Raw genomic sequence first — 23,694 nt, 5'->3', positions numbered from 1 at the left:
TTTTCAGTGACACTCAGGTCTGAAAAAGAAAAAGTTTTGAGATTTTTTTTTCCCGTTTAAAATATGTGAACACTGTTCTTTTTTTTGATATAATGTGGTTGCTTTATTCTCAAAGTCAATAAAAAATATTTTAAGAAAGTGCTGCTTTTGGCTCATCAATAACATTGCATTTTATAGGTGAATCAATCTATGCCAGGGGTGTCAAATGCGGTCTAGGAGCTTGATCTGCCCTGAAAGAAGATCCAGTTTTACCCATTATATTTTGCAAAAAAAATATGTTTGAGGGGTAATACAAGCATTGTAGAGCAACTGATGGAATTGCACTTACTCTACTTGATATATCATCATTTGTAAATGCATGGTGTGTCAAAGTTTTACATTTGAATGTTTTCAAAATATACTGTTTTTTTCTTCTATTTTTAAAAGATAGGGGGTATTATCCAGTGGTATTGTAAGTGTAGCCCTCTTGAGGTCAAGTTGTGTTCTAAAGAGTTCGAGGCCCTGGTCTATGATAAAAGTGTAAATACATTGGGTGGATGCCACTTTGAATGGCAACTGGATTGGCCAATGGGCTACCTCACTCCGGCGCTCTGGCTAATCGGATCTCTAGGTGGGCGGGGTTACTTATTGTAAGCGGCGGCTGTGGCAGTTAACAGGGAATGCAGGAAAATCGACGTAACAGTGTTCTTCGGGAGCTCACGCTAGCTCGGATGTCGGAGACAAAGGTAGGGGGCCGCAAATAGAAATTAGCGATATGTTCATATTCTGGCATACAATCACGTTGGCGTTATGGAGGGATACGGCAATTTTGTGGCACCGACTTGCTATCTTCGCTGCAAAATGAGAAAATTAGCATTTAGCTGCCGTTAGCAGCGATTGATCAAAGATGGCGACTGCCGTCTTAACTGTTAAAGTGACGCAGTAAGGAGAGGCGGGCTGAAGCTCGGTGTGGCGCCCGGTTAGAGTTTATCCATTAACGCAGAGAGGAGTTTGTCTCCTCGATTTATATTTGAATTAAAAAAAAAATGCCATTCTCTCTTACATTAATGCGGCCTTTATTACTCTTTGTTACTTATTACAATTGCCTTTAGGTTGTATGCGTAACATTTATAAGCTTTTACTGATGTTAATAACGACCATCTGACATCGCCCGTCAGTAAACCAATAACATGAAAACATTGTTTTAGTTTTATACAGCTTTATTTAGATTTAAGTACTCATAGTGATTTGGTCAATGACACCTTATGTGCATATTTTCAATATGCTTTTTTTTTCTATTTTGGTTATATTTGGGATCAAAAGGCGAAAAACCACGAGTATCTATCCTGCCCATTTAAGTACAGTGTAATTGTTCAGAAAACCATTTTAAACCTTTCTGACACGGTATGTTATCCTGCTGGAAGCCGCCATCAGAAGATGAGTGTTCTGGTCATAAAGGGTTGAACATTGTCAGAATCGGGTATGCTGTGGGATTTTAACAAAGTGTGGGTAGAACGACCATTACACCGACACCACCAGCCTGAACTGGTCATACAACATAGGATGGAGCTTCATGTTGTTTACATCAGATCCTGGCCTTTCAGTATATATTAAATTGACCAGACATTGCTTTTCCAATCCTTTCCTGCTCGCTTTAGCTTACAGGAGTATCATCGTCCAGTCTTCTGCTACTATAGCCCATCTGGTTTAAGATTTGACGTGCTGTGGTCTTCTGCATACCTTGATTAAACAAGCGGTTATCTGAGTTTCTGTTGCCTTCCTATCGGCTCAGTGCAGTCTAGCCTCTTCTAATTTCTTTCTATTGACATGTTGCTGCTCACTAGACGTTTTCTCTTTTTCATACTGTTCTCTATAAACCCTAGAGTTGGATCTGTGTGACCCATCTTTGATCTCTAGATCAGCAGTTTCTGAAATACCAGCCTGTTGGTCACCAAAGTTAGTAGTTTGAATAAAAATACATTAAAGAAGCCAACATTATTCCAACATTCAAACAAATGTTTTTATAGGAATTCTTGCTGTTATTCATGCATGCAGCCATACAAACATTTGGTGTGAACAGGAAAAATGTATTATTATTATTATCATTATTTTTTGTTATTACATTTAATGCAGGCTTGAAATGAACAGGATACGGATTCATGTTTTGCCCTCAAGTCGGAACCGGGTGACCCAGACACCCCGACCTCAGGAGCCACAGGCCTGCTCCTTCACCCAGCGGCCCTGCTCTCAGCCACGACTTGAAGGCTTGGAATTCTGCATCAAACACATCTTGGAGGACAAGAATGCGCCTTACAAACAGTGCAGCTACGTCTCTGCCAAGAACGGGAAGCGGTGTCCCAATGCCGCACCAAAGGCAGAGAGGAAAGACGGGTGGGTGGAAGGTCTAAATCAGCCATTAACAATCGATAAAAACAAATTAAATCTCATCATTATCTGCTGTGAATCTCATTAATGGGAACTTAATCCCAAGAGAAGGGGGAGTGTAAATAAACTCATCAGTACCATGCAGCCTCCTAATTTCAATTTGAATGTCTGTTCTGTAGAGTGACCTTCTGTGCGGAGCACGCTCGCAGGAATGCCATGGCTCTTCGAGCTCAAATGAGAAAGGCGTCTTCTGGTCCGTCACCGGAGGCCCTGCTGTCTCAACTTAGTGGGTACAGCCGAGCAGAGTCACACAGCCTTGATGGAGGACGCTCTGAAGCCAGCCGCATTCTAGGTAATGGCCACTTTTTGACTTGGAAATAGTAATTTGGGTGCATGTGGGTTAAGCTGATGTAGTTGTACAGACTGTTTGTTGTTTTATTAGTTTTATTTGTTGGGTTATTTGGTACACTTGTGAAAAGATTAAAAAGTTTATAGCTTTCATTCATTAGTTGTAGAGCAGGGCAATATGACCAAAAATATTTATCACGATATACATTTGAAAATTTGCGATAACGATATAACTGACGATATAATTGACACTAGACAAAATACTTTACAACGCCACAACTTTATTAGTGCAAAAAAACCACATAACATCAATGTATTTTCACTTAAACAAGCAGCTGTTTTTTATCTGCATTAAAGTTATATAAAAATTTAACAGTGCAAATGCAAATTCCTTGCTGACAGTTTAACCAAAAGGTATTTCCAGTGGAAACTGAGCAACATATCCTCAGCATAACCAATATCCACAAAAGTTAAAAAGAGGTTATACACACACAATACGGTAATATTATGTTGAAGCACCGTACGTATCACTCCGCGAGGCTCCTGCTTTCGATAGCCGTAATGCTCCGACAATCCATCAAGTGGTGCGGCTTCCTAGCCTAGCAAAGTCATACTAAAACATTTGACAGATTTCCAAGCGCCGTGTACATAAAATCGTTTCGAGGTCAACCCGAATTCATACATAAGGCACACGGGATTGTAAGGGCACTGTTGATTTTCAGAAAAGTCAAAGGATTGATTTTAAGTGTGCCGTATTTTCCAAAAAACACGGTAATAACGACGGCCCGCTAGCATGCTCTACCAAAAGTCAGATAAAAATACCACTAATTCCTCCCTCTTCCTAGATGAGGACAGTCTGAGTGAGGAAGAGCAGGGGCCGTTGGTATTGGACCAGACGTGGAGAGGAGATCCGGACAGCGAGGCTGACAGCATCGATAGTGATCACGAGGATCCTCTGAAGTAAGCTCTTAAGATTTTCTTCTCAACCCACATTGTGTAGTTATGTAGTTTGAATAAGAATCTGTAGTTCAAGATAGAAGGCTTAGGCCATGTCCAGACTTGAAAATGCATCTTTTTCCCCCCCCTTTTTGGCCTTCCGTCCACACTGAGACGGCGTTTTTGGTTTGAAAACACTCTCCAAAGTGGATAAGTTTGAAAACGCTGCATGTGCCTCGCTGTGTGGACAGCGAAAAAGGAAGATTTCGAAAACAAGGATGCATTTTAGTCATATGATGCAGTCACGTGACCAGTTCAACTAAGATGGCGGACGACATTGTGCAGCAGTTGTTTTGTTAGCTCTCAATTTTCACAGCCCTATTAAAGATTAATATCAGTCTGTACATGCTCCAGATAAAACTCGACACCTTTCCTCAACATTTTGCTGCGACCTTTCAAAGAGCCGGAAAATAAATAAATGGCAGACGGAAGTGAAGCAGTTCAATCGTCTTACCGTATTTTCACGACTATAAGGCGCACATAAGTCTTAGATTTTTTTTACATTCTTTTTGCTAAAAACGTTGACAGAAAATTTTAAAAAAGTAAGTAGTTAATATGCAAACCTACAAAGGCTCGAATCGTGTTTATTGACAAGCTGTTAGTGATGACTCTGACTTAATAACTTAATACCTCTGACTTAATACCTGAGCTCATCATCCAGTGGCACAACATAATGTTGTATGTTGATTTAAGAATTACTTATCTTAGTCTTAAATTGTTAGATACTGAGTAGTTTATTGTTTTGAAACTCAATGGACGTTAGATTTTCAATGCTATGTGTTGGCAGACATGCAGGAGTGTACACTGCAGAAGAAGTGGCGCTAATCACTCGAGAAAAACTTATCAGACTCCAGTCCCTCTATATTGATCAGTTCAAACGCCTGCAGCACCTGCTGAAAGAGAAGAAGCGCAGATACCTGCACAACCGCAAAATGGAGCATGAAGCTATAGGTAATCATAGGACAAATTTATGCTTTTACTGCTCACTCCTCTTAATTCTGAGTGACACAAACCTTTTAATGTTGATTACAGGTACCAGCCTCCTGACAGGGCCTGAAGGTCTTTCCATGAAGGAGAGGGAGAACCTGAAGAAGCTTAAAGCTCTGCGTCGATACCGCCGCCGGTACGGGGTGGAGGCCCTGCTGCACCGGCAGCTGAGGGAAAGGAGGCAGGCTGTGACAGAAGGAGGCCCTCAGGTGCTAACTTGAATTGATACTGAGTTTAAAGAAATCTGTACATTTTCTTTACTTATATTCTCTGGCAGTCGTGTCATAGAGGGATAATTAAAAAAACGTCAACTGTTTATGATTACGTTTCACTTCATTATCTAATGTTTGTTTGTTATTTCGGTTGTAGCCACACACAAGAACAGTGAGTGAAAAATGCATCTCCTTCATGGAGGGAACCCGATGTACCAATCCCTGCCTGCCTATGGCCCGACACTGTGTCTCACGTATCCTCTGATGGCTTTAATAGTGTGACTAAATAATCACTGAATGAAAGATGATGGGTGGAATACTCATCATAGTATCACGTATGATATGAATTTTTCAAAACCAGCTTAACAGCGGTGAACAGACTGTCCTCTATTGCCAATTGGTGGGTTTAAATGTAAAATATATACTGTATTGAGAGGGGGACTGTACCAACTGTACACATTTTCCACTCACAATGAATCAAATGACCAATGTACATTAATATAAGATCATGTTAAATGATGCACAGCCAAATTTAACAGGGCAAACATTGTAACACACAATTTTATATGATTTGTGAAATAAGCTATTGCTATTGTTGTTATACTAGTAACTACTCAGATACAAAATTTAATGCCAAAGGGCATATTGGGTGATGCTAGCTAGTGTAATATTCTCTTAACAGCTGGGAGCGGCTTTGTGGCTTCATTCAAGAATGGTTACCAGAGATAAAGAGTTGAGTGCAGAGATGCTCCACAGTGAAAAGAGGAGCTGTGTTTGAAGACGTGTCATGAAATGAGACTCTCTTTGCTTAATTTCCGCTCGTATTGCTTCTGTGCTGGACATTAACACTAGGCTGATCTCATTCAGCTCCTCATAATGCACCAGAAAAGGTTTGATGAGACAAAGGTAAGCTGTTAGCTAACAGGTGTTAGCTTTGACTAAGTTTGAATGGAGTGTGTTTTAAAGCTCTGTTCTGTTGAATGAATGAGCCAGATGTAGACTGATCTGCTCTCTGCTGATTTCTACACTCTTCAGTTACGTTTCTCATTTCCGCCCTCCTCCCCTTGGCCCCAATCAAGACCAGCAGCTTGTAGTAGCTGTTCGTTTCAACGGGAGCCTAGATAAACAGCTTCCTGTGGTCTGTTGATTTGTTTCCCAGAAAACAAAGGAGCTAATCAATTCAGTTGGAAGGAACAAAATCTTTCTTAACCTACTTTGACTAGCGTAACGTTTCATGTTTTTCAGTCTTGCATTTTAGTTCTCACAGTGTGAGAATAACAATTTTTCCTTTATTGAATATTAAGAATTTTGTTCTTTCAATAGCCAGTTTAGTTTGATTGAACCCAGACATGAGAATTTTATCATTAACATGCTCTACAAAACCATAAAGGCATCACTTTAATGCAACAAGGACGTTTATCAGGCTTTCTAAATATTTCTAAGATATTTCTTGTTTGTTTGTTTTTTAATCAGGCACAAGATTTGAGAAATCCAGATGAATACAAACCATGATTTTTGAAGGCAGTTGTCTCACTGTCATATACTTACAATGAAATGGTGTTAGAGAATGAAAATGGGCCGACTGTAGGTGCTGGATGCTGATGGGTGACATTTGAAAGCCAATTAGAAATCGGTGCAAGCGTTGGACAACAGAGGGCCTCCAGAGAAGCATCAGTGCAGCTTGCCATTAATTCTCCGCAACTCTTACCCTTTAATTAGTTTTTTGGTATTCTCTCTCTTTTCTTATCTTTTTTTTTTTTTCTTTTTGATAATCAAATTTTCCTTGACAGCCACATGTTCAGATATCTACCAGGACAGCAACCAGATCCTTTTTAAAATGTGTCCAGGGTTAAAAGATGTTCCATGTGATCGTACTGTGCACATGGGTCAGTCAGACGACCCCCGCTGCCCGCTGCACCTCACCCTGCCTCCGCCCATGTACCAGCCCGAGCAGGAGGCTCCGCCACAGGAGGAGTTCACCCCTATGAGCAAAGACATGTACCTGAGTGCGGCAGAGCTTCAGCCCACAGAAAACCTCCCCCTCGAGTTCAGCGATGTACGTAGAAATGACAGTCACCTACCAACCTCTTCTCTCTAATACACATATCACGTTCCACATAATTCCTCTTGTGAAAGATGAGTATCAGTCTGAATGCGTTTTTCAACAAGCTGTTGTAAAGTTTCCACCACAGCAGGGGATAGTGTACCAAGTCATGCTGCTGTAGTATGTTTTTGGTTTTTTTGTTCTGGAGTAGAGTATTTTTCGGTTTAATGAGGTTGCTGGTCTCCACACTTATTTTAAATGCATTACTGAGCAGAAAAGTACAAACAAGAAAAGCTACAGAAAGTTACAAATTGCAGCAGACGAAAGGCTTTTACTTGAGCAAGTTATTTTTTACAACTGAAGTTACCCAGTTACGTTTTCTTTATCATCTCTGTGTGATGACACCTGTACTCTTCTCTGAGTGCTGACTGATCTTTCAGGGGAATGTTGCAGGGTTTGGTAACACCATAATGGCAAGCGTAAACTGATGTAATTGTGCGACAGTGTCACTGATGACCTGCAAATTGACAAGTGTGATCACTCTAAAAAATTTAAATTTTGGCAAGAGGCAGGGTACATCCGGGACAGGTCACCAGTCTGTCGCAGGGCTACCACAAAACCAAATGGTTGTCTGTATCTATGGGCAATTAAGAATCACCCCACTAACTGCATGTCTTTGGGCTGTGGGAGGAATCCAAAGGGAACACACAAAAACACGGGGAACATGCAAACTCCACACAGACACCTCCCTGGTCTGATATTGGAATTTAACTCAAGAATTATCAATGGGACAATATCTGTTTAATAATTTTTTAAAAAGTTAAAAAAAAAAAAAGCTGAGTAAGTAAGTTGCTTTATGGTAGGAAACATTTTAGGAGTTTTAACCCTTGGAAGAGCCTTAAAAATCCTAACACATTTTACCCTAATGACAAAAAAAACTTCACCCCTCCAAAAAATACTGTAAAATTATTACATAGGAATATTTATTCCACTTTAATGACTATTATAAAACTACTTCAGTCTGAAATATGCATTTCAAATATTAATTATATTTAATTATATATTCTGGATTTTAACCCTTTAAAGGAGAGGGAGTCTGGCTCAAGTGGGGCAGAGGTTGCAAGTGGACAGACTGTTGCATGTGTAGCAGGTTACAATGATTCAGTAAAGCAGCATCTTAAATGCTGGTACGGTTTGCCCAATCAGGTTTTTCCTCACTTTGAATGGGCCGTTTGTGGGTTATTACCAACATAGCTGTTTGTCTGCATATAAAGGGACATATAAGCTTCTATGTTATCCTTCTGTTAACAGATCCATTAATATTGATCTCAGGTTGAGTCAAATGAAACAAATGGCTATGAAAGCAAGCTTAAAAAACAAATACACACGGGGGGGATTTCTATAAATATACCATCAAAAATGCCTCCAATAGCAATTTTGAGCATCTCTGTTTTGCAGGACCTGGATGTGGAAGGGGACGGTATGCAGGGTCCTCCGTCCCCTCTGCAGTTTGACACAGCCCTGGCCCTGGAGGACCAAACCATCAGAGCCATAGCTGAGGCCCCGATGGACATCCTGACTGGCGAGGACCCAGACCAGGACCTTGACACCTCAGGGCAGGAACTCTCAGAGAGAGATGTGGACGCCATCATGAACAACCAGGTTAACTCTCAATCAGGGGTTTTGTCGTCGTGAATATCTTATTGTGGCAGGTAACATTGATGCACTCAATTCAAACTGTACTGTGTTGAAAACATTTTCAGGTTGATCACAGGAAAAAAGAAAACTCAAAAAAGGTTAGGGTTGATTTTAGTTTATTAATGAATTTATTTTTTTTATTTATTTGTTCTCTATCTCAGACGTACCTTTAGGAGCTTTTATTGAGGATGCAGTCTCCTTTATGAAATTAATCTGTTTTATGTCCATTGTCTTCATATGAGTGAACAGTGTTGAAGAAAAATAAATCATTTTTTGACATTAATTGACATGATTTGACTTAATTTATGAACACCTTTGAACAAATACAAAGGATACAAATAACAAATTACAGGTGTATTCTTTGGCATGTGTTGTGTCATAGCTGTATTTTCTTCAAAAGAGAGAGAGAGAGAAATTCACAAGTCTTAAAAAAATTAAAATATATCCATAAAATCTTGCCTCAGTTAAGAAAAAGGGGGGCTTGGGTGACTGACAGTGAAGAAAGTGAACCTGGCATGTTTTTGTGCCATGCGCTCTGACCGCATGGCACAAAGGACCTAGAAACGGTTACATCATATTTTAAACACAGTGACTGATTAGTTCCCAGAAAATAAAAAATAAACTTCGTATTAACAAACATGCAATAAACAGGCGTATTTGTGACTGCCCCCAAGTGGCTATAGACTGCTACAACATGTACATGTTGGTCTGCAAAGACCTTTAGACCTCTGCTGGTCACATTCAGTCTGTGAAGCTGTGGTTCACAAAGTGGCCCACAGACCATAACATTTACTTTACATACTAAGATGCAGCAGTCCAGGACAACACCAATAGCAAGTTTTCCAGTTTCAGTAGTACCCTTTAACATTTCCTGAGAGCAAATGTATTCACGAATTATAGCTGCCATCTCACTAAAGAATAAACTATATAGAGGCAAAACAATTACAGTCCTTGGAACAGACTCATTACAGGCTTTACCTGCAGCTGGGTTTCTCCTGCTACAAAAAAGGCCTTTGTGCAGTCACTACATGCCTAAGCTCAATTTATCTGCATACGGTGGAGGCAATGAGATTTGTGCATTTTCCATCAACACAAATGCACTTTTAGCTGGACTAAATTAAATCCTCTTAACTAAAACCTTTTTTCTGACACTTAAATTTTAAAACACAAAATTTCAGACCTTACCTCGTGTCAGACTGACTACTCAGTCTGTCATAGACATGTTTGAAAATAAGAGCAGCATTTATAATATTTCCATATGCATCAGGTTAGGAATGTAACAGCCTCTCTGCAGGTTGTCCTGTGCTGCCAGGGAAGTTTGAGTTTTAATTATTCGTTTTTGCTTATTTTATTTGATGTTGTATTTCTTCTCTGCCCCTCAGTCTGTCACTCTAGATTTTGCAATCTGTCATCAAAACTTTGAAAGCTGTGGTGTAAAGAAAATATGAAGTGAGATGTTCAGTGGGGTTAAGAGAATCACTGAACCCTTTGAAAAGAAGCTTTTGTACCGTGCTGTCGGCCCTTTACACAAACAGATGATCTGAACTAGCAGTAAATGTGCTTTATCTTTGTTCTTCCACTCAGGTGGTGTCAGAGGCAGTCGGAGGTGAGGAAGACACGACTGACAATTCGCTCCAAGACATCGACTCTGCTGCAGCCGACGCTCCCAGATGAACCAGCATTTCAAAGAACTGTCACTGCTACTCGTTTATAATACAGCCCACATTAGGTACTAAAGTACTCAGCGGCTCCTACTGAGACTGAAAGCTGGAGTAGGCGACATGTTTTTGGAATCAATGGGCAGAAATTCCATAATAACCTTTCAGCATATTGTACTTCATGTGGGGAACTAGACTCCTGGTTTCATACTAAAGAAAATCCAGCCTGAGATGAGACGTCACCCAGTGTGAGGCCGTTTCAGGTGAGTCGTGTGAAGGTGCAGGGAAAGGTCAGCTGAGAGGGAAGCGTTTGGATCAGAAATGTCAGCTGGACATGTTAGAGGAATGCAGGGAGAAAACTGAAGTTTTAGGTAAAATGTTACACTGTGCAGTTTCAGTTATAAACATCATTGTAATGTGCCTCACTGTTTCTGCTCCTACTGCCTGGTTTGAAATAAAGATGAGGAAATAAATGGGGTTTTAGGTAACTTTGTTTCTGATCGGCATGTTTGCAGCAGAAAACACATTTCCATAAAACTTTAAAGCAACTGGAAACTTTCTCCCATTATTACACTTTAACACATTCTGTTGTTGCATATGCCCTTGTAGCCAGTATTTACGAAAATACTTGATGTAATTTTTATTGTCTGCTAAGGTGGTTTTGTGTTTCAGTTTGAGCGACCAGTCGTTTCATTTTATGCAGGACAGCAAACCTTTTCATCACCCACATTTATCTCCCACATTTTCATTGGTTGTAGTTACAAATAAATAAAAAGTACAGGACGTGTGCTGATCTGCAAATGCTTCACTGCTTAAATTTATAGTTGATTCCTGCAGAAAAGCAGTTTATAGCTTCAGCTGTTACTGCGCGAGAAAAGGGAACCTTAAATGAATAAAGACAATATATGGTTATTAAACTTGTTTTATGCTTATGATCAACAACAAACCTTTAACAGATGTAGTTTGTGCTTTCACACATTGTTAAGAAACCTTCATCTGGCTTTAGATAACAGGAACCATTGGAAGGATTCTGTAATTTACTCCCTCTGTGAGTACTAAAGATTTGGTGCAGTTTAGTGCATGTTTGTCAAGTGTACATGAGGAAAATTTGGAGCTGAAGTCATTTCGCACCCAGATTTGTTTATTCTCCAGCTGTTCTTTTCCTCTGCATCTCCATTCAAACACCAGTAAACGCAGGCTGTATTGTAAAGTGTTCGAGCATGTTTCAGTTCCACATAGACGAGTCCAGATTTGCACTTAAGCCTGAGGTCACCTTCAGAAAAATAGCTGTTTAAGGCCTCTAGTCCAGTTTTAGCTCCATACACTCACCCTCCTTCTTTTTGTCATGCGGTTGTATTATTTCTAGTTTGGGTTAAATTGCCTTGAAGCCTGAGTGCTGTATCAGGTTTTCAGCTGTTTGTGTGTTAACTTTAAAAATGTCACTCTTTCAACCACAAATTATTTTTTGATGGATTTCTTGGTCGTGTCCATATCGGTGGTGCCTGCAGGAGTATTTTAAGGCACGGCAAACCACACATACGGGGCAGATTTTTTTTAAGTATATAGCGAAGTTATGTTTGGCAACGTGGGACAGCCTCCGAAAGAAGGGAAAAAAAGTGGGGCGGGTAATGAAATTTCATACAATGACATCACTTTTCCTCCAACCCAAACACTTAAACGGCGAGGCAGAGGAGGAGAGCGGCCGCTGCTGGGGGAGCAGGACACCGCCGCAAAAATGAGCCCAAGGTAGAGATTTTAAAGAAAAGAAGAAAAAATAGTATAGTTTTATCTTTACCGGACATGGCAACACAGCGGCAGTTTCCATCCAAATGAGGTGAGTTTTTCAAAAACGGAAAAACGCCGTTTCATGTGCTGAAATGCTCGGCTGGCCGATGGGTTCGCAGGAATACCGACACTGATCCGTTTGCATGCGCTTCATTGTTTTAACATCACCGGGCATGTAAAGGTTGCGCCGATTCACAGCTGAAAATGTTGATTTGCTGCTGCGGGCTGCTTCAGCCTTAAACGCTGCGGCGTTTTTCCTGCGTTTTCTTCGTTTGTGGGAGAAACGCAAGGGCGTAACAGCGCGCTTACCCGTGGCGGAGGGGACCCATTTCGGCGCAGGGTTTGGGTTTGAAGGGCCTGTCCCCAAGAAAAGGGGCCAAAAAAGAAGGAAAAACCTGGAGGCTTTCCCAAGCTCAGCTCTGGTTTGGTTCAGCTGCGTTACGCGGGAGCTGAAATACATCCTGTCGCCGTTTGAGCCTCGAAAACCTGAAAAGGGAACATGGAAAAGGAACTGTCATCCGAGTCCTGTAAGTGCGGCTCGTTTTTCATTTGTCATCTCGCAGCGATGCAGAGAAAAGGCAGTTTATAATGGAAATAAACTGCGCTTCATTAGTGTGGGCTTTGTCAGAGATTCAGGCTGTGAGTGGAGGCTGACGCTGCACAAACCAGAATTTTTAAATCAAGAATAAATCAGCCTCACAATGATGTTCGTGAATGAATTAATGTGTCTGCAGCATGGATGCGAGGAGGGATGAGCCACCCTTTTTTATGTGAAGTTCAGATCATTTTTAAGGAGGAGAGCTGTTGGTTTGATTATTTTACCAGCCGAATTGAGCTCCAGTTCCTCTTAAAATGTGTCTTTCACCGTGCAGACTAGAGGAATTTTAACTTCAGCTGGTCTGCGCTGACCTCCAGTCTGAATTGATATGTGTGCATGTATGAATATGATGAGTTTGGAAAACCACCAGAGTCCCGCTTAACAACAGGATGCGCAATGCCAAGCAGTCAGTCTTTAATATGGAGATATTTTGTGTTCCACAGGTCATTTTATCATTTTTAAACACTTACCCAAAGTTCAGGACTCGCTGTGTCTAATTAAAAAATAATTAAATCATTTCTTTTACACCAGGGGTAAAAAAGACAATCCCCACATTTCAGTGATTGTAATCAGCCAACTAATCCTGGCAGATCTGCTTGTCTAGGAGAAGTCTGAAAATGTTTTGAGGAATTAAAAGTGATCGTTTTCGGAATAAGTGCATTTAAAACAGGTTAAACATTGCAATAGTTGGTAGTTGTGCTGATAAAATGAAAATGCAACCAAGCAGGTCATAAACTGCAGATATGAAAAGTCACACAGGGGTGGATAACCTTTCTCTAATTAACACATGAAACAAACAGAAATGCCATATTTTCATCAGATCTTCTGACGTTTGATGTTTGCCTGCTGCTTTCTGAATTAAACATGACATTCACAAAGCAGAAGTCGAACCTTCATGAATCTACATTTGATTTTGCAGATTTGGTGAAAACTTTGTTTTGATCATTTTGTAGGACGGCTGGTCAGGCCTTGTTAGGCTATAGATAACAAGAACGGTGATGCTTTTTGTCTTTGTTTCTTTGTTTGTTTACAACTTTTAAAAAGAAACCTAATCTAGTCATCTGGAAAATATCATTGCCCTTGTTGGCTTTCATAATCCAACTGTCAACAAACTGATTTTCATCAACATGGCATTAAACCAGTGCAGGGTTTATTTTCATTACAACAGTTTTATTTAGAAAATATTAGAAAATGACGTAAAGCTGGCAACAGTAGCTGTCACTGTCACTCAAGGCTCATTTATAAACTCAGACCATATGTTAAAGCAGGACATAGCTTCCGTGTAATCTATACTACAGTTACAGTAGGGATAACAGTGGTTAGGGACCACGGCACAATCTTGCTGCCTTTGAAATGGTTGCTCCAAAGATGGGGACCAGGTCAGCGGCCCCTCACATTCACCTGCCATCTTAAATAAAGCTAATTTTTTGAATAGAATGGGGACACGTTTCAGTTGCATGCAGTCTTTTAGTGATAGTACAGCAACTGACTGTGACAAAGCAGCAAAAATCACAAGTGTCTCCATCTGTCGAAATGTTGTCTACAAAGCTTCCAGGTGGCCTCTGTGCAACCAGCTGGTCAGTACAACTTCCTCCCTCTTCACAAGGTTGTTGCCACTCTAACGGCAACTTGTGGAGTGCCAATGACTGCAGTTCCTGAAATCACAATTTGAAGCTGCCTCTCAAAAATGCTCTCATGTTAAAACCTTATAGAAGAAATAAAGTTGGTCTCTGTGGACAGTTTTTCGCACTTCGTAGCAACACCATGGGCTGAACTGTTTTATAACTTACCTGTATGGATACTGGAGTCTGGGGCGTGGCTCCTTGGAGATGACTGGTGTCTGCTAGGTTTGTGCTCACATACACTGGAGCTCACTGTGATGCAAAACATCCTATAAGTTTGTGATTCGATTTAGGTGAGTGAAATTCTGGTATTTTATCAGTAGTTGGCAGATATGTGAATGCAGCTAATATGAAATCAGTGGATGATGCCCCAGTGGGACACCTGGACTTTATCGGATGTATCGGTGAAGCTTCGAGTTTTGGCTGTCACTGTTTTAGCTTTATGGAACTAGACGTGATACATACCTTGGGGCTACTTTTAGTGCTCTTTTTGGCTATAATGGGAACCATAATTTATAATATGAACATCATGTTGTTCTTTAAGACTAGAATCTAGCGACTAAGACCAGAAAAGTCTTTACTATTGAGATTCGTGGAAACCAAACAGACATGCAGTGATTTCTTGATTTATTTTTGGGATTCTTATTAAGATTTCCTAAAGCCTGATGTGATGTCATTGAATTTTTTCAATCACAAAAGACAAAGTAAAGTACAAACTGGAGAATTTTGGACCTTTTCTCTGCTGGCTATTAAAATATGTTTTCATATTGTTTTTCTCCTGTTTAAGTTCTGATAGTTCAACTCGTCAGTGAAAGCAACAGATTGCATGCATCCATGTCACCCAGCACAACAACAGCTTATCACCATCTGCTGGTTCGTGTTAACAAAGCTGCATTTTACTAACTGTGATACCTTCCACATTTTCTGAATGGGGTGAATTGTTTCTTGTTTGTTTTCACCTTGTGGGGAATTTTATAGGTTATAAAACATGTGCCAGCAATCTTAACAAGTTGTAGGGCCGTTCTGCGATTACACGAGAGTTAAAACATCTTAGAAATTGCTGTGCAGCTATTAAAGAGTCCTCATTGTTGGAGGAAAAACATCAGTTTTAATGATCTGTGCCTGTTGGTTCAAGGCCAGATATACGCTCATGCTGTTTCCTTTGTCTCATCGTTTTCTGAAGAAGGACCAAGCTTTAGGTCAGAAGAAACGAGGACGCAAGCATTGTTTGAACCATGCTGAATTATAGGCTTGCAGAGATGGCTGGAATTCAGGCTGTAAAATATTAAAGTTTCACTGAAGATCTGCAATGAAACGCTCGATGAATCTTTTAGTGTTTGCAGGCTGCTTTTACCTGATTTTTGCTTTGAGAAGAAATGACGTACGTTCGGTTCCTCGTCCAGATTGTCTGCTTTTGTAATGATGTAGTTTGTTGTTTTTGGCAGTTGCAGACAAACACCATATATCATGTAAGAAATCCGCTCTGACCGCATGGCACAAAGGACCTAGAAACGGTTACATCATATTTTAAACACAGTGACTGATTAGTTCCCAGCAAAATTGTTTGAGACAAGGATTTGAGGTCACTCAGTTAAACCTTTTGATACTTTAAAGATGTATTTCTAAGAGCTCTTTGTGAACTTCAGAACATCTGCAGTGCGGTGCTGGGAAATCTTTCATTAATTGAAAGGTTACTTTGACTTGTACATAAACTGTATGTTGCCATGGTGACGTCAACCATTGCTTAGTGAAGCTCCATCTTGAAAGCTTGACTTGAGCATTTTGACTGTCACCATATCGATATTTTTGAAATCGAAAGTGACAAGCAAAGGGTGGAGTGGGACTCCGCGTGCTTATAGGTATTATCATGTCATAACATATAACATCACATTCGAGTCCTTTCTGACTCTAATGGGGAACAGACTTCATGAAATCCATCAGGAAAGTGTTTACTGAGGCCATAGAAGGCATCAGAAGGGCTCATTTTCTCATAGACATGTTTTTGCAAGCAGAACAGTGGCCCCCTGCAGGTCATCACGAGGAATACAGATTTAAAACATCCATCTTTCATGTACAATCTATCAACGTCTACTAGCCATGTACTGTAAGCTTTGGCAAACCAACCACACCTGCAGAAGCTTGCCAAGACCAACAGAAAAGACAGAAACGCCTCGAGGAACACAACAAAGATCCCGAAGCCTCCAAATTCTCTAGATAACAATCGAATCAAGTATCTGCAGGATGAGACAAGCTCAAACCATGAGAGTCATCTGCCAGCGTCGCCATGCCAGGCACCAGAGGAGACTCCCAGAGGTCCCCAGTCCCTCAATGGACCGAGGGCATTACAAGAAAAGGCCTTTTTTTCATATTTGGTACATTTCAATAGAGTCCCTCTCATATGAAAGCACATAGTTGTGATTGACACCTAGTCTTGTTTGAAAAATATTTCCAAAATAAAAGCTTTGGTAATGCTGTATGTGGAAAAGAGTTCACCAACATTTATTAACACTATTAGTTGTCAGTTGCATGCGTTTTATTCATTCACTGGAATAATCAGATCAACATTTCATGGTTGAAGTTGGCGTTCTGATTGGACCTCTACTGTATGTGAGAACAGCATGAACATCTGGATGTCTAAGGAGCGTTTTTTGTGGTTTTGACTACGGGAATAATGTTTGTTTGCAGGTTTTACCTGGTGAAGTTTACACTGGATCACATTTATGTTTGTTTTTCAGAACTTTCTGCCAGCGGTCGTCTTTGACTTTACAGATTTGTAGAGTAGCATCTAATCTCTCTGCACCTTCAAATGTTTAATGGTTTGACATCGAGGTCCATTACTGCCCCCACTGACTGTACAAGCCCATTAACTACTTATAGATGCTGCTAATTACAACAGAAAGCAACAGTCAGTAACCACTTGTTTGCTTTTTTTGTTGTTATTATTATTATTTAATAAATAGTCAAATATTTGAAAAACCACGACCATCCCTACAACACAGTATTAGATTTCTGTAGTTTCAGGTCATCATGGTGTCATCTGAAGCACCATTAGAGAACTCCCAGTATGGATTTTCCCTTTTTTCAGCTTAGGTGCTAAACATAAGTCTCATTATAGTAAGTAAATCTTTAAAAAATCAATAAATATACACATATTTATCATAAAAATGTAACTGCAGGATACATCATGCCTCCTGCTTTCAAGCAAAGTCTATTCTTGCTGCTTTAATCTGAAGATTGCACCATAATTGCCTGCCGATGCCAAAAAGGCCTACTTGCAGGATCACAGGATCTTAAGTACAGATTTAAAGTGAGCTCAGAGAAACTTTAGCAGATGTTTGGGAAAACATCTGCACAACAGTGAGCAAACCACCTCTCTGTTTGTGTGGAAGATGGATTTATATCACACCACAGCAGCGAGGCATGCAGAGCTGTAAATGTGAAAGTCTACCTTTGCTAACTGGGTGGAATTACTGGCATGTGTTTGTTTGAGTCACGTAACTGGAAGAATTTAAACACGAGGCTGGGAGGATTTCAGAACAAGAAGGCCTGAATGTGTCACATTTGGAACAATATTTGGTGAGGGACATGCAGCGCACCGAGCAGTTCTTCCTGATAAAATGACCTCAGAGCATGAGAGTATTATGGGGCTGCTGTGCGGAGAAATGTGGTTCCACTCTGCGCTCGCAAGATCACATTTACGGTTTGTGTGCCTGTGTTTGAGCTCGATTGAAGTTTTGCGAGCGCTCCATCCCGATGCAACTTTGAGATAGCCGCATTACATCATGAGAAGTCAAGCCAGTGACATATTCAAGTGTAATGGGCAGTATAAGTGCTCGCCCGCTCTGTTCGCCTCTAATTGTCCACAGATGTTCTGCACGCCTTTGTGTGCCACAGCTTGTTGCAGCCGGCTTCGCGCAGACGCCACATACGTTGTTCAGGCTTTATTGCAGAGGGGGAAACGTGGCATGGAGTAAGTGTTTAATTTGGCTGCTGGTTCTAGTAACTGGTTTCAGTTATTAAAAACTTTATTAGCGGTTGCAATCCGCTGGGATTGAGCTGAGATGAAACGATTAGGCGACCCAAACTGTTCGTTTATGGACAGAAAATTAATCGGCAACAATTTTGATAAATGAGTAAAGCAACAAGAAAGGGAGTCAGATGTGGATTTATTTATTTATTTTACTGCAAACTGTAAGCGACTAATAAAATGTTAATTATTGCAGAAAATTCATCAGCAGCTACTTTGATAATCTGGCAACCCATCAGCTTAGCCTCTGGGGGTAAGAGCGTATAAAAGATGGAGGCAACCACCATGTTGGCACCCATTTGTCTCTGATTTGGGCCACTGCCTGATGCTTTTCTGAATCCAAAAGAGTGCCAACGTTTTTAGCTGAAGCTGCAGTTAAGGTTGATCTAACTGTAACTGACTTATTTTTTTAGACTTTCCATCCTCTAGTCGTTGTTTACTGAAGCAGATAAATTAAAGAAGCCTGCTAGACATTAGATGGTTTCAAAACGGCACTTTTGTCACATTCAGAACCTCCTTTGCTCTCCACATGGACTTTTTACTGTCTCGCAGCTAAAACCTGCTCAGATACGATTCATCAAAACATTTCATACTGTAAAAAAAAAAAAACTAGGAACAGAAACCAGAAAACTACAGATTTAGTTTGAAGAACAAAGTTTATCATTTGAGGCTGGGCACTGTGATTTTTGGAGGGAACTGAACTTTCTGGTTTGACAAATGGTAACTGTGTCTGGATTTCTTCTTGTTTATTAATAGCTTTAAGTGGTTTCAGTGGTGTGAAGAGTTTGTGCTTTTTTGTATTTTCAATTAAGGCTAAATTAAGTATTTGTCAGACAAATATTTGAAGACGTCCTCTTGAAGGAGTTTGTGGCTTTGGTGGCAGCAGGTTGTCCTCTAAAGTGTTCTTTGGGCCGGTCGCTGCAAGCCAGTGTGTTTCTGATGGCAGGCCAGTGCCTTATGGCAACTGAGCTATGGTTAAAAATCCCTATAAAAACACAGCAGACCAGGGAAACTGTTACCAATTCATAATTCAAAAAGTAGTCAAGAGATTAAAGGATCATTTATAAAGAGAAATATTACTCATGATTTCAAAGTTCAGCACAAGCAGTAAAGCCACCAAGAATGATTAATTATATGAGCTTTGTAAATGCTGCTGTTTTGTCAAAACTAATGGAGTCTTGCAGATGCACACACACGGTGTCCTTTGGTGTTCGGGGTTATAGCACGGCTTCAGCGTAATTTATCGCCCCGCAAATGTATCCGTCTGCGTACGCGTTTCCGTTTGGACAGCAAACTGAGAGAGATTTTCACCCACCGCAAATGAGTTTCCATGCAGTCCTCCAAAATCCCAATGGCATGTCGCTGGACATGGATTAAGTATACGGCCCTCGAATGCCGACCGGTTGACGAGTGGACCAAAACAGGGAAGGGTGTGACAGCCGCGTTCACCAGGAATGGGACAAGTGTGACAAAAACATTAAGCATGAAAAGAACAGACAGCGTCTGCCGACACTAAATTGTTTTTGACACATTGTTTCACTTCAGATCTTTGTATCAGATAACTTTGCTCTTCTCCACGGCTGCCTGACAGACCAACATGTGACACAACCGGTCTGTGGGCTACAAGCAGGAGTAGCCCACAGACCGGTGGTACCGCATATTTGTGACTCTGTCCCAATGTAACGCCGCTGTCTGCAGGTAGACGGGCAGTCCCTGACTGCCCACAGACTGCCTTCACGCTAACCCTGCTCAAACAAGCATCAGATGTCACTTCCTACTCAGCACATAGCTTGTAAAGGACAGCTTGCATTACATTTAAAATCACTGGACATGACTCATTCCTATATGTAACATTAACGTTGTGAAAGTGTGTATTTGAACCCAAAACACAATCTGTGTTTGTCTTGACAAAGCAGCGAGTGAAAGCAGTAAAAGCAGGAAGTGAGTGAAAACAAACCACAACAAAGTCCCTGCTGGGATAAAAACTGTCATCTGCAGGCTAACAAACTGACTCCACCACCACCCATCCAGCCTTTGACCACAGAATGCAAACTTTGATGCTGTTTAAAAGAGGACCGATATATCTTGGTATCAAGGGACTCACTCCAAAAGGCCCCCATCCATTTATTTTCTTTTGTGCCTTATCTGGGTCGCAGATAAGGCACAAAAGAAGACCTCACTTTCCCCAGCCACCCCCTGTAGCCCCCCAGAGGATACAGAGACATTCCCAAACCGGGGTGTCCTGGGTCTGCCTCTGATGTCTCCTCCTGGTTGAACATTCCTCCTGGTCGCCTCAGCTACTGACAAAATGACAGTACTGGATCCTGAGAAGGTAAAGGTTTTTTTCTGGTGTTTAAAATGTTGGAGAAAAAAGTTGAGGAAAAATGTTCCTTCCAATTTTCAAGGTTAAAAGTGACACCACCAAACGCGAGTTAACCAAAAACAAAGAAATGTGGGACACTCGAACCAGACTGTTTGTTTTTGTTTACATTTTGTTAAAAATACTATATTATACTGTAAACATAACTAATAACACGAAAAACTATAATAGGATCTCACCTGGTGAGGCGAGGAGGAAGTGCAGGTCAGCTTTAGGAGTAGTTTACAATAAACAAATAAAAATAAGCTCTTTTTGAAAGACAGAGAGCAGTTCGACATAATTCTTCATTTTCTGACTTATTTGTGATCCAGAGGTTGTCTTACAAATGTAGTGAGTGGCCATCGGGTAGAGGAAGTAAAGCTGTTAATGGAGAAGAAATATCAGCTAAGTCTGTGAATGAGTCATCGGAAATCTTCGGCTTGTGCGATGATACGAGATGGTATTAAAGTTTGTTGGGTCGCAGAAAATGTTTTGATCGTCGTTTGTCAGGACTTTCCGAATTTGGCGATCGCTGCTAATCTATAAAGTCAAACAATTGAAACGAGAGAAAATGGAACTAAAAATGGATTCATGTAAATGTTAAAAAAACAACAACTGGAGCACAATGTAAGACACAACGTGTGCTAAACACAGCCGGGCTGAGTTTACAGCGGATCCTCTGCTCGACAGATGTGTCGTGTTGTACAAAATTATTGCACGAGGTATAAAAGATTTCCTGTGTCTGATACAGGATACAGCAACACAGTTCCTGATTGGCTAATCTGCAGTACAAACCGTCAAGTGACTGAGTGACCCCAGCTGTGTTTTTATACATGCTAGTGTGATTATATTTAGATCCAACTGCTGAAAAATCACCAGAATCCTAATGAAGTCGTTCTTTAAAATACTATTTCTAGTTGGGATCCCATTTACTTAAGTCTATAAAATATTTTTGTTGATCAAGGGGGCAGAAAAATGCAGTTTCTGCCAATCAAGTCAAGTGGCTTTATTGTCATTCCAACCATGTGCAGTGGTACAGAACACAGTGAAACGAGACAACGTTCCTCCAAGATCTATGCTACGTATGACATATAACAGACAATCAACACAGGACTACATAAAGTGCAATGTGCAGAAATTGCAAAAAAACCAAAACAAAGACACAACAGTGCAATAGAAATGTGCGAAAGACTGAGTATTGTGCAAAAAGTCACTTTGTGTATATGAGATTCTGCATCCTTACAGATTGAGGTGTGCATTTTATTCTACTTTTCTAATAGATAGACTCTTTATTCTCGCTTGTGAGATCAATGTTGCGTTACAGCAGTGGGATGAAGCGTGAAAATAAAACAGCCCGCAATAAATAAACAACACGGTTAAAGTAAAAGCATCCCGGGTGCATAGTGACGGTCTTATACTGCGAGAGAGCGCAAAACTGTTACATATGAAACACTGATTGTAAAACAACGTAAATAAAAATGAGGTTATGTTAAAGAAGACCGAAAAGTTAGACTTAGGTTGTGGAAGAGATTGGAGCAAATTGCATTAATAAATCATATGTGTCTTATAAATCTGAGAAACAGATGCAAGAAGGTGTGACACAAACATGTGTGGATCACTGCACTATCATGTTTTACAGCTAACAGAACTAGAGCAGCGAGATTTACTGCCTCAGAAGCCTCGAGGCAGATACTTAATGACCAAACCGATAATGAAAACAACTCAAATGATGAAGATTTTGCATTAAAAAAAGATTTAAAACCATTAATAACTATAATTCTGAATATCTGCCACGGGTAGTGGAAATGGAATAACATGATGAACAACAGTGCAGCCATTAAATCGTCATAAGTGACCATACTGTGATTTATTTTTTTCTAAAAGTCACTAAAATATCTCGGTTGCTTGAGCGTTAACGAACTAATCCTTTCGGCCTCAGAGCTGACATGACTTTGGTAGATAACATGTGGTTCAACGGACCTTTCAGACATTCAAGGTCAGTCAGGCTGTGAAATATCAGTTTATTAGGTGGTTGTTCGCATCTTTAAGTGGGAGGAAAGAGCAACGGGACAATAATTTAATCGATTTGAAGTCTGGTAGGGGTTTGCAGACAGGTCAGAGCCTCCCGCAGTCGTCCTATCTCCTCCGTATCCCCCCCACCTCCTCTTCGTGCTTTGAAGATAGGCTGGGCTGGGGCTGGGCCTTGCTCCCTATCAGCTATCAGTTCAGCCATTTATCACCCCACTGTCTGATGCATGCAGGTAGTGTAGTTACCATGGTTATACACCAAAGGCACTCCTGCATTAGCATAGCAAATATCCATCAGCTGCCTACAGAGTCGGCGCAGTAAGACGGAGCTCACAGCAGGAGGCGGGACTGACGGGGAGCTCTGCAAGGCATCATCATCCTCATCCCAACTGTTTCCACGCTCACAGCACAAACACTCACATCAAAGGAGTTATCTCCCCCTGCATTGTTTCCCCCAAAGCCCTTTGTTTACTCCCCCCAGAACCCCCGCCACCTCAACACGAAGCTTATTCTGCTTATTTGTGTGCACATCACAGAGAATATCAGCCAAATGAGTCACAAGCGGCCAGCCTGAGGCCCTGACCTCGTGTTCTCCATCTTCGCGCAAACTGCACCGGAGCCTGCTGTGTCAAATGTGGCCTCTAAAATATGCATGATTGAACGTGCTCGAGGAATGCTAATAGAGCTCCCACCAAATGCAGAGGCCACCCTACAGAGGAATCTGCGGTCGTGCAAACATCGAAGCTGGCAAAACACCACTTTAGCCGCCGCAGCTGTAACAAACATTCGATTCATCCGTCCGGCCAGAGAAAATATGGCTTGGAATGAAGTTTTAATCAATTCGCGAGCTAACCGGGTCCCCACCACGTCCTGCCTTGCCAAAAAAACAAGAGGATTAAATGGCCACATTTTGTTTAGTTTTGGACGGAGGAACAATCTTGTAAGATTCCTCTCTCAGATTTACACTT

General features: G+C 40.9%; 2 protein-coding genes and 1 non-coding gene across 5 annotated transcripts in view; all 3 read left to right on the top strand.

Annotated features, from left to right (window-relative positions):
- The first annotated feature begins 592 nt into the window (after positions 1-592).
- Positions 593-12,060, top strand: kansl2 (KAT8 regulatory NSL complex subunit 2). 2 transcript variants are annotated; one of them, XM_085260844.1, is made up of 10 exons: positions 593-725; positions 2,113-2,370; positions 2,544-2,716; positions 3,558-3,672; positions 4,496-4,659; positions 4,741-4,904; positions 5,065-5,161; positions 6,710-6,963; positions 8,410-8,613; positions 10,234-12,060. In XM_085260844.1, the coding sequence occupies exons 2-10, from the start codon at positions 2,120-2,122 to the stop codon at positions 10,321-10,323; spliced, it is 1,512 nt and encodes a 503-aa protein (XP_085116970.1). In that variant the 5' UTR covers positions 593-725; positions 2,113-2,119; the 3' UTR covers positions 10,324-12,060. The 2 variants fall into 2 exon arrangements, with proteins under 2 accessions (XP_085116970.1, XP_085116971.1); XM_085260845.1 differs by having other exon boundaries at positions 8,410-8,663.
- On the top strand, positions 5,972-6,106 carry LOC146551084 (small nucleolar RNA SNORA2/SNORA34 family). Its single transcript, XR_014890314.1, has one exon. It is a non-coding gene; the product is annotated as a small nucleolar RNA SNORA2/SNORA34 family (small nucleolar RNA).
- Positions 12,061-12,089: 29 nt separating the features above from the next.
- Positions 12,090-23,694, top strand: part of nckap5l (NCK-associated protein 5-like) — a 58,351-nt gene continuing 46,746 nt past the window's right edge. Inside the window, exon 1 of one of the 2 annotated variants that reach the window (XM_085260840.1) lies at positions 12,090-12,141. Coding sequence is in view for 1 of the 2 variants with exons in the window: in XM_085260839.1 (XP_085116965.1) it covers positions 12,592-12,619 (28 nt within the window). In the remaining variant the exon portion in view is untranslated. Of the gene's footprint in view, positions 12,142-12,203; positions 12,620-23,694 lie in introns of those variants that run through there. The other variant, XM_085260839.1, reaches the window with a different exon arrangement.

Source organism: Mchenga conophoros, linkage group LG20 (genome assembly GCF_057382185.1).
Source record: "Mchenga conophoros isolate Kocher_MC1m ecotype Shallow Benthic linkage group LG20, M_conophoros_male_GT1.1, whole genome shotgun sequence".
NCBI classification, from domain to species: Eukaryota; Metazoa; Chordata; class Actinopteri; order Cichliformes; family Cichlidae; genus Mchenga; species Mchenga conophoros.
This window is presented reverse-complemented; position numbering and strand designations above follow the sequence as displayed.

Bases quoted from the DNA above. Each gene is read 5' to 3' on its own strand.
- kansl2 (XM_085260844.1), top strand. From the start codon at position 2,120: ATGAACAGGATACGGATTCATGTTTTGCCCTCAAGTCGGAACCGGGTG. The intron at 2,371-2,543 runs GTGGGTGGAAGG...TCTGTTCTGTAG, and splicing joins AAGGCAGAGAGGAAAGACGG to AGTGACCTTCTGTGCGGAGC. The intron at 6,964-8,409 runs GTACGTAGAAAT...TCTGTTTTGCAG, and splicing joins TCCCCCTCGAGTTCAGCGAT to GACCTGGATGTGGAAGGGGA.